Raw genomic sequence first — 11,331 nt, forward strand, 5'->3', positions numbered from 1 at the left:
ACCGGTGTGTTACCAACACTGGTCACCAGTCTAAAACACAGCACCATAGGAGTACATCCAAACCACACCTGGTACGGTTGTCATGAGTGAGAAACAAGGTGTGACTGTGGACACTCATCTTGTTCTTCTCCAGGCCCATGTTATACTGTATTTGTAAGAAAAGGTAAAGAAGTGGAAAGAATAAAAGACATTGTAGAGAGCAGATGAAGCATGGGACTTGCTGCTTTCCTTTTCAAATTAAGAGTTGTGCACATGTGTGTACATATATATACATATGCAGAGTCCATAGTGAGTGGTTGTCACCTGACACTGAGGGGACAGACAGGTTCTTTTAGGGACCCTTGGCAGAATGATTACACTGCGAAGCTGTAGCTAGAAAAAAGGCTTTATTTTCTTAAGATGATATTAAGATTAGTATAGCACACGAGTCATTATTAGAATGGCATGGGATTTCTACAAGAGGAATCAATCATAAGTAGTGTAATTCAGAATTTATAACATGACTTAATTGATGATTTCTGATCACCTAGGTCATAACTTACTTTATGATTTCTAATCACCTGGACCATCTTCAAATCAGATCAAATCTTAATACGTGGTTTGCTGTATCAACATTACAATCATAATCTAGGCTTGAAAAACATGTAAAAGAATATGAGTGACTCCCTGAATCATCAGAGGACACAGATGACGGTGGAGGCGTCTCTGCCACTGGAGGCTCACGGGTCTTGCAGTCCAGCAGGAGCTCTGGCCCAGGTTCCCCACATAGGCCTTGTAATTGCTTGGTTTTACAGACAGTGCTTTGTGTGCTGCTGTGCCACCCTGTTCTGTGGTGGGGCCAGGACCATGACCTGGTGGGCCAGGTGCCTGGGACCTTCAATGTCGTTAAGGAGGGGAGGAGTCAGCCTGGTGCTCAGGAACCTCGAGGCAGTAGGGAGGGGAAGGTTTCTCAACTTGGACCTTCAGGGCCTGAGAATGAGGGAAAAGGGAATGGATACGCGACCCATTCCGTCACAGAGAATGGCTGCTTGCCTCGTAAAATGGAATTAGTTAAGCTAACCACATTACCAGGGCTTGGGAGGACAGGGTACCAGTCACTCCTTACTCTAAACTTACTTTTGGGGGGAGGTGGGAGTGAGTCACATGACACTTCGTCTCAGTTCTGACACCCAGCCCCACCAAAGCTTCAAGGGCCAAGGCCCAGAGAACAGGGGTGTGAGGGCAAAGGGACAATCCTGCCCCCTGCAGCTCCAGGACAGGTTCCAGAGCAGCCTGAGAGGAAGGGCATAAGGCTGTGAGTGAATGACTGCACCACTGCATGTGGGAGCCTTTCAGCCTCCATTACACAAGACACTAAAGACATTTTCGAATGATGTATGTGCAGTGTGCAAGTACCTATACAAACATGCAATATATATAGTATATAACATACATATCTATATCATATAGATAATTTGTATGGGTAAAAATATATGTAGAGGGAGAAAGGAAGTCCACCTATATCAATTACAGTCCATAATATTAGGGTCAAAATAACCTCTCTTGAGCACTAGCCCACTCACATAAAAGTGTCATGCATAATTCTTTAAAAGGCAATATCAAGCCCTATAATGAATGAGAAGATCATGCTTCATGGTCTCTAGAAGCCCATAAACTGACATGCTTGCATGTTTAATGTGAGCATCCTTACAGTCGCTTGCTTGACCTAATGTTAAGCCTTTATTTCATATAGAGCTGCTTTCCTGCTATGTGAATTGGTCGGGTCCATCAGCATCTGAGTTTCACATTGTCTTGAAGAGGCTGTTCCAGTGCTCCCTCAGTGTCTTCCTGAGAATGACTTCAAAAGCCATGGGAAGATTACCTACATGAAACATTTCAAATCAGGGTGGTCCTGCAGGCTACTCATTTCATCACTAAGAAATAGGACTTGAGGATATCCAGTTCACCAGTGCCCAAACTCCTCTGAACCTGCAAGTTGCACGATTTGCCATCAGTTCTTGCATTACCGTGCACCGCCACTTCCAGCATTACTGCCTGAGAACTCTTCCTCCTCCACATTCCCCCCAAGGAAGGCAGTGGTGCTCTCTCTGGCTACCCTATTTATTGACCCCTTAGGAAGGGGTAAATGGGAGAGGTGTAGTCACATTGCTGACCCTGAAGAGCTTGAAAACTAACTGCATCTTATTTCAGGTATTTCTGCATCCCTACTGCCTCCCTTGAAGGTAACTCACTTTCACGAACAGGAATGCCAGGTGATTTTGATTTCAGCAAACAGTTTTAGACTGCTGTAAACACCAAATGGTCAGTCTTGGCACTGGAGTAGCCTGTGGTAGCCTCAGCTTTCAGAAATGGAAAAGTCTGTCTCTCTCATATTGGTGGCTCCCCCAGTCTTATGTCAGTGCACTGGGAGGTTGGGTAAACTCTTAGCGCAGATCTCTGAGGTTCTTCTCCCTCACCAGAGCTCTGAGAGCTTCCTGCGCCTTTGCTGTGGGCCAGTCTTCTCTACTGTTGTCTTCTACTTGTTGTTTTGGCTATTTTTAATGCCTGCAAACACATTTCTGCAACTGCCCTTAAGGCTTTTGCAAGAGATTTTGTTATCATTTCCTCAATTTTGCTCTCCTTTTCTATTTCTGTCTCTTTTCATACATCTGTCTACATCAGTTTGAAGTGTCAACTTATGTACTTCAAAAATTGAGCAAATTAACTTATCTCTTAGATAATTTCCTGGGTAAATTATGCAATGTTACACTGAACATTGTATTAACAATGAATATGTGGGGTGGTATCACAGTTATCATCATGCGAGGTATCAAATTAGAGAAAAAGCATTACTGCAAGACTTTAAGACTTAAGTCAGCTACCCAGCTTTAACACATACACAGTAGAATCCTGATTTTAATAAATAAACTAAAGCAACTTGCTGCAAGTTTTGGTTTAGAAGAGAAACAAAAAAAAAAAAAAGAAAGAAAATGTCATGCTTACCAGTCCCATTTCAATCTAACTGCAAAGCAAACCTCTAATGATGGACTAAGGCAATTAAAGACTTCTGCTCTATTTAAAACTGTATTATTTACATGCAGAGGTGGCAAAATACATGTGTTGTTACCAGTGGATATTCCCCTAGCACGTGGCATAGTGAAAAGTACTCTTCTGCTTTCAGTTCTGTTGTGTTTCAGAAAAGGCAAAAGAGATTTTCCACAATGTCTGAGGGAAACCTGAACTTTTAAAGTCAGTAAATCAGTGACTCTCCCTGCCTCTAAAAATCAAATTATAGTTCTGAAGTTCTGGACTGCTGAGCTCCCTTGCATTTACCACTCACCTTTTGAAGGGAAATATTGCTATAATTTTCTTCCCGGATATCTTAGGTAAAAAAAAGAAAAAAAAAAAAAAAGCACTCTGTGTTTCTATTAGTGTCCAGCTAAAGTTACAGTTTCACTCTGCATGGAATTGAAACTCTTGTTCTCTTGACTGAGTGACAGTGAGTTCATAGTGTGAAAAACCAGTAAAATCAACCTAGCCGAAAAGAAAAGACAAAGCATCAGTACGTCTATTAAAACTTCTGAAGTCTGTGGGTATAGATTGTAAGGAAGATCTCCAAGGACACTGAGCACCTGTAAAAATTACCGAGTTGGATGACTGGACACTCTTACCAGTAAATAGCAGAGAAGTCATATTTTATTACAGTACTTTTAGTAATGAGGCAAAAAGGTGAGAAAGATACTCCTGAACCTATAGTGAGTTAATGAACCCTTTCCTAAGCCTTGATTGAAATGTCAATGATGCTGTGCATTTTCTTGGTTTTGTATATGTCTATATGACTCAGCCATTAAAAACAGGGAATTTTAAAGTATGATTGCAAATTCTTTTGCTGTTCGTTCTTCAGGTTCCAGTCTTCCAAAATGAGTTCCTCAGGTCCACAAGAGTCAGAGAAATTTTGAGCTGCTATTTAAAATGTAAAGAAAAATATGTAGGGAAAGAAGACATAAAAGGCCCCACTCCACTTGATAAATATCCTAACCATTGAACTATGTCTGTTAAGCATAGAAACTTCTAAGTAAGAAACTCTCAGACATCATGTTCCACAAAATGCTGGATTGTCAGCAGCTTAAGTCTATCCATGTCATCTTTAACTTGATCTCTTCTACACTCTCCCGCTTGGTTTTTACTATATTTTTGTATACTGTTTCCTGTGCTCTTACCACTATCCTTTTCTTCTTGGTTTTGGTTCCCTTCCCTGAAGTCTCATTCACTCAATAGATATTTCTTCCACAATGTATTCATCTTAAGAGATTTTCTGCTTATATTAGGACATGACTGATTTTTAGTAAAATTAGAGTCCTTCACACTATCAGCAGCAGAAATGAATCCCAAATAATAATTATAAAAACTACTAATCTTTGAAATATATAGTATTGTTAATGTCAATTAACAATTTCTGTCTCTTTATTTGTGCAGTTTACACTAAAATAGTGGGAAAAAAGAAGGAACTTCAGCTTCTGCAAATATTAAGTGCCTCACATGAATGTTACCCTTACGTAACACATTTGTCTCCTAGCTGATTAATCTCATGCTCTCAAGTATTTTGTAGTTGCCTTCTTTTGGAGTTCAGCTGAAGAGAAAGAAGATAAGAGCAGTGATTGCTGCTGTTGCCTTGAGTGAGTTATGTTGTTATACTCTCCTCTGCACCTGGGCTGAACCAGTACGGACCTCTTTTATGCTGTTTTCTTCTGCTCTGATTTACAGTCTCCTCCAGCAACAAATCTGCCAGATCTGGAAGCACCCAGAAAATGGTAGGTTAAACTTTCATTTTAAATTTGCTCTTAGACCGCCTTCACTGCAACTGTTGTGAAAGACTTTCAAGAACGTAATCACCTTTTCTGCTCTCTAAATATCCCAGTTTATTATTCTGATTAGAAGATGCAATACGTAAAGACAGGAAAGTAAAGCATTTATGTGTGCTAATACTAACTGGCTAGGACTTGTTTATACTAGTATGCTACAGAATTAGTGTAATAATATCTTTTCTAATTGCATTAACTTCTGAGGTAATTTTTTTCTTGCTAGCATTTGCCAGTTTCATCTCGTAAATACGTATTGAACATCTACAGAAGAACTTCCTTCAGAAACACCTAGCTGTATTGTTGCTGAATATTTGAAGAATAACCTAAATCGTTATGGGTTTGTGCGCATCCTACTAAATAGCAGCAAATGAGTGCTTTTTGAACTTTTATGAAGCCAAGCATGGAGCCAAGAGAAAAGGACACCTCACGTGCATACCTCTAGCTGTAATTTTAAACTAGCTTCTCATTGCCAAGATGTTGTACAAGTGAGTGTTGCTTGTTTCCTCTAATTAAAACAATGTTTTTTGAAATTGTGCTGCTACTATAACAGACACAAGGTTTTACACATGAAAATAGAGCAGCAGAATATAACAGTTTACAGTTAAAATGGCTAATGCATTAAAAAGGTGTCAGGAAAGAGAAGGGTATACAAAGAAATGAAGCACAGAGATGGTAGGATCTAGGCTGGCTCTGCAACAACACTTCAGTTCCTAAAAATGCTGCAATACATGAGAGTTCAAAATCTGAGCATTGCAAATGTCACAAGAGGCGTTTTTTGAATTCTTAGGAAACCTATAAATATGTTTGTGAAGATTATTAAAGCCCAGAGTAATTGCCTCTAGTTTTAGGCACCTAACCCTGCAGTGCAGGTCCCTGTTTGGTGTGTGGTCAGGCAGAGGTCCCTCCATCTCCAGAGCTGAGTAGCAGCCGCAGCGGGGCCTCTCTCTCCCCTCTCTCTGCCAGTCTCTCTTTAATGTCAGTGAAGCCCAGGTTGAAGGCAATGAACTAAGGAGCTTAGGTGAGTGCCTAATATTAGGTGTCTGAGTCCATTGGCCAAGTATGAGTTCATGTAGAAAGTTTGTGGCAATCTAGACTGCAATCCCACCTTGATCAGGTCTTACTCTGTTGCTTGCATAGAAGGTTTTAATTTGTTTTAGCAAATCTTTAAAGGTTGATTGTAACTAACTTTTCCTCAAGACCAGCATATCTGTGGAGGGAAAAGAGTTCTTAAAAAGAAAGCTAGGGCGGTGGGAGGAAATGACTGCATTTTCTTTTCTCCAAATTGGCTCCCCACTTACTTTGATTATTCATATTCATCATTTTCATCCAAGTGCTTGTCTATATCAGGAAATCAGAAATGTTAATAACTCTTTAAAGTTGATTGATTAGGCTGTACTGAAGACAGTGGTGAACTATCTTCTGTCTGGGTGATTTTCCAAAGTGAATTGCTGTAAACCAAATGAAAGTTATTTTGATTCTCAACAAATGACTTCACAAGCATTGAAAACAATGAATTGTGAATTCATACCATGGCCTGTTTAGTCCAGGTTAGCTTTCCATGAGAAATTGTAGGAATAGAATAATAGAAACAGAGAATGATAGACATGGCTACACTCAAGAGAGTGTTCACTTACTGTTTGAGTGGGCCTTTATATATTCTTGTGTCCCAGCTAAGAAAAAACCAAACAAAAACCAACCAAACAAAACAAACAAACAAAAAACGCCACCACATTTCTGTGTAGCCTGAATACTAATCGTCTGATTTTCACCTGCTTAACTGGGTATACACATTTAGTCAATAGTATTCCATGCATAACTAATCCTGGTTGTTTAAGAGCATTCTGTGTGCTGTGCATCTCCAAGCCTTCACCACTGAGTTTTCCAAGGAGAAATGATGATATTTTTGTGAGTTTTTTTGTCTTTAGAGCTCTTGACCCGCACCAGACACAGGCATGCAAGAAGCTGTGCGAGGCAGCAAAACGGTCACAACCGCTCTGCCTGTGCTAGGCAAGCCAAGGCTGGCAGCCCACTTGCCTGTCTGGGTCCCTCTGGCCAGAGGGACAGGGTTTTTTTTAACATCAATTGCTGCTGAAGAAGTAACCAGTATCTTGTGAAATATTAAAAGCTTATTGTTCTTCCCATAATACACAGGAATACATAAAGTAGGCAAGACCTCAAAGAATTGACAGATAGAGAGTGTTTTGGAAGGTTCTTAAATGTCTGCAGGATTTTGGCTCTATTTACTGCTTATTAGTCTTTTATGGGACATGCTCAACCTTCAATCCGTGTTTGATTTTCATTTTTACACTTTGTTCTTAATGACAGTGAAAATGCAAGTAGGTATTAAACCATATGGAACCATAGGCATTGACTGGCTAGGGTTAACTGCATGTCATTCTGGCAATTATTAGAGGAAGAATCCTTATGATAATGTGACATTTGAATTAGGCACTCACCTGTTAGTTGGTGTGGTTTTGAAAATTTCGACTAGCTTTTAAGTGAGTGTAGATTTTTGAAAAAATAAGTTTGCTAATTTACACAATCATATAACAGCAACCTGCTAGATGTTTAATGCTGCTTGTTACTCCATTAAAAAAAAAATAACAGCAATGTAGCTTTTAATCACAGCTCTTGTCCTTTGTCATTTTTTCAGTAGATTAGTAGATTTTTTTAAAAGATTCATTATTTAAAGAGTGATATTTATCTTAATACTACTAGTGGTAAGACAGTAAATAAAGAATTTGAGGAAATACCAACATACGCCTTCCTCAAACTTAGAATCCCACCTGTGCATCTCCTTCTAGCCAGTGTGAGAGAATGGACTACAGGTTAGCTATATATTTGGTCTGATCCAGTATGTAATCGGTATGATGGTATTTTAGATGTTTTCATTGCAGTAAACTAATACTTCCCTATTTCCTTATTTTTAGGTACCTCATACAAAGGTGCCAAATGCGTTGCTGTTGGTCTTGCTCTTCTTATTTCCAATACTACTGTCAGGATCTTGGTTTCCCAGAAGTTTGCCCTGTGATGTTAAAGTCTCTGAAGGTGCTGTGACAGTGGACTGCACTGATCGGCGTCTCACTGAAGTCCCCAGAGGGATTCCTGCAAATGCCACCAACCTTACCCTGAGTATTAACAACATCCTGCATATCGATCCAACATCCTTTGCACATCTTGAAAACCTCGTGGAAATTGACTTCAGATGCAACTGTGTGCCTGTCAAACTAGGGCCCAAAGACAATGTGTGCATCAGGAGACCGAAGATTGAGAATGGCAGTTTCGCTGCCCTGACAAGACTGAAATCATTGTATTTGGATGCAAACCAACTGTTGGAAATACCCCGGGGTCTCCCTGCTACTTTAAGTCTGCTGAGCCTGGAAGCAAACTATATATTTTCTATCCAAAAAACCAATTTGTCAGAGCTAGGAAACATAGAAGTATTGTATCTGGGACAGAACTGTTACTACCGTAACCCATGCAATGTTTCCTTTGAAATTGAAAAAACAGCCTTTCTGGAGCTGAAAAAATTAACAGTACTATCCCTGAAGTCTAACAACTTAACTCAGATTCCACCCAATTTGTCATCTACTTTAAAGGAATTGTATATTTACAATAACATGATTCAAGTGATTCAAGACCATGATTTAAGTGCCCTTCACAACCTAGAAATTCTTGATCTTAGTGGTAATTGCCCACGTTGCTATAATGCCCCATATCCTTGTACTCCCTGCCCCAAGGGTACAATTGAGATACACTCAAATGCTTTTTATTCCTTGAAAAAATTAAGAATTTTGCGGCTTCACAGTAACTCTCTTCAGAGCATACCCAGCGTTTGGTTTAAAAACATCAGGAATCTCAAGGAGCTTGACCTCTCCCAAAATTTCCTCATGAAGGAGATTGGAGATGCTCAGTTTTTGAAGTTTATCCCCAGCCTTGTAGTGCTTGATCTGTCTTTTAATTTTGAAGTGAAGGTCTATTCTCCATTCTTGAATCTGTCTAAGACGTTTTCCTTCCTCTCTAACCTGGAAATTCTGCGGCTCAAGGGATATGTCTTTAAAGAACTTAGAGAGGAAAATCTAGATCCATTGCGCGGTCTTAGGAATTTAACAGTGTTGGATCTCGGGACTAATTTTATTAAAGTAGCTGACTTGAGACTGTTCAAGGAATTCCCAGCTCTTAAACTCATAGACCTCTCAGTGAATAAAATTTCTCCTTCCTCAGATGAAAACAACTTTAATGGGTTTTGCTCTAATCCTAGGATTTCATTAGAGCAATACAACAGGCAAGTATTACAAGAGATGCATTATTTCAAGTATGACTTATATGAGCGAAATTGCAGGTCCAAAGACAAAGAAGCTGCTTCCTCTCAATCATTAGTTAAAGAAGAGTGCCTGAAATATGGAGAAACTCTGGATTTAAGCAGAAACAACATATTTTTCATTAACCCCTCAGACTTCCAGGGACTTAGATCCCTCAGATGTCTCAACTTGTCAGATAATGTAATAAGTCAAACTCTAAATGGAAGTGAATTCTACTACTTGTCTGGATTGAAATATCTGGATTTTTCTAACAACAGGATTGACTTGCTATATTCAACCTCATTCAAAGAGCTAAAACTTTTAGAAATACTAGACCTAAGCAATAATGAACATTATTTTCTGGCAGAAGGTGTTACTCACGTGCTTAGTTTTATGAAAGACTTGCCTCATTTGAAGAAGCTGATGATGAATGAGAATGAGATTTCTACCTCTATTAGCACAGGAATGGAAAGCCAGTCTCTTCAGATTTTAGAATTCAGAGGCAATCGTTTAGATGTTTTATGGATGGATGGGAATGCCAGGTACTTATCATTCTTCAAGAATCTGACCAGCCTGGAACAACTGGACATTTCCTTCAACTCACTCAGTTTTTTGCCCGCCGGTGTTTTTGAAGCTATGCCCCCAGAACTCAAGGTCCTCAACTTAACCAATAACCGGCTGAAGACTTTCAGCTGGGGAAGCCTGCAGAATCTGAAGAGACTAGTAACTCTGGACCTCAGCAATAACCTTCTGACTACTGTTCCCCGAGAGCTGTCCAATTGCTCTTCAGTGCTCCAAGAACTGATGCTCCGAAACAATCGCATTCAACGGCTAACCAAATATTTTCTCAGAGGCGCTTTTCAATTGAAATACTTGGATCTCAGCTCAAACAAGATCCAAATAATCAAGAAATCGAGCTTCCCTGAAAATGTCATTAACAACCTGAGGATGCTGCTTTTGCATGGCAATCCTTTCAAGTGCAATTGTGATGCCGTCTGGTTTGTTTGGTGGATCAATCAGACTCAAGTGACTATTCCCCTTCTGGCCACAGATGTGATCTGTGCTGGCCCAGGGGCACATAAGGGAAGGAGCCTGGTTTTGTTGGATCTGTATACCTGCGAGCTGGACACCTCCTATTTGATCCTGTGTGCTCTGTCAGCTGCAACTGTGCTCAGCTTCATGGTGTTCACAGTGACGAGCCACCTCTACTTCTGGGATGTGTGGTATAGTTACCATTACTGCGCTGCCAAGCTGAAGGGCTATCGGCGTTTGTCTTTACCAGAGGCTTGCTACGATGCATTTATTGCCTATGACAATAAAGATCCAGCTGTGAATGAGTGGGTGCTGACTGAACTGGTTGAAAGGCTGGAAGATCAAAAAGCCAGACAGTTCAATTTGTGTCTGGAAGAGAGGGACTGGCTGGCAGGACAGCCAGTCTTTGTCAACCTTTCCCAGAGCATTCAGCTGAGCAAAAAGACCATATTTGTGCTGACCAAGAAATACATTCAAAGCGGCAGCTTCAAGACAACATTTTACATGGCCCACCAGCGGCTTCTAGATGAAAGAACAGATGTCATTATCTTGATATTTCTGGAGAAGGTTTTGCAGAAGTCCCGCTACGTCCGGCTGAGGAAGAGGCTGTGCAGAAATTCTGTCCTGGAATGGCCAACTAACCCCCGATCTCAGCCCTACTTCTGGCAGTGCCTGAAAAATGCAATAGCCATGAGCAATACCCTGGCGTACAACAAGCTTCTCCAAGAAACTGTTTAGCTCTACCCTTCCCTGTGAATACTCTTCGGATGCACGGTGAGAAAAAGATCCTAAACTTCATTTGGAGACAGCGTGGAAGCATGGAGGTTAAATGCAATTGTGACATCCTACCCCAAAACAAAATGCACAATTAATCCCAAAGCTGATAGTTCACTTGTTTTGCTATGACAAGACTGAACAGAAACTGTTGCCAGCACAGACGTTTATCTGACATGCACCTTGTTTGATATTGGTTGCTGCACAATAAGAGAATATGCACTACCCTCTGGAAGTCCCTGGTTTTGAACAGACTCACCACTTCCAGCTTTCAGTTCACTGGTCGCCTCCAGCATCTCCTGGGGTTGGGTCAAGTGCGAGTGAGACACCTGCCCAGCTTACTTTTGTACACAGACTGCTGGGAGGACTTGGGCCATGCCTGA

The 11,331-nt window shown here is 40.6% G+C and overlaps 1 protein-coding gene across 1 annotated transcript; it reads left to right on the forward strand.

The window, feature by feature from the left end:
• The first annotated feature begins 687 nt into the window (after nt 1-687).
• Nucleotides 688-10,912, forward strand: LOC135991431 (toll-like receptor 7). Its single transcript, XM_065640118.1, has 4 exons — nt 688-774; nt 4,610-4,794; nt 5,504-5,513; nt 7,772-10,912. Exons 1-4 carry the CDS (start codon nt 688-690, stop codon nt 10,910-10,912), a joined length of 3,423 nt encoding a protein of 1,140 aa, XP_065496190.1.
• The last annotated feature ends 419 nt before the right edge of the window (nt 10,913-11,331 follow it).

The sequence above is a fragment of the Caloenas nicobarica genome, chromosome 1 (genome assembly GCF_036013445.1).
Source record: "Caloenas nicobarica isolate bCalNic1 chromosome 1, bCalNic1.hap1, whole genome shotgun sequence".
Lineage (NCBI taxonomy): Eukaryota > Metazoa > Chordata > Aves > Columbiformes > Columbidae > Caloenas > Caloenas nicobarica.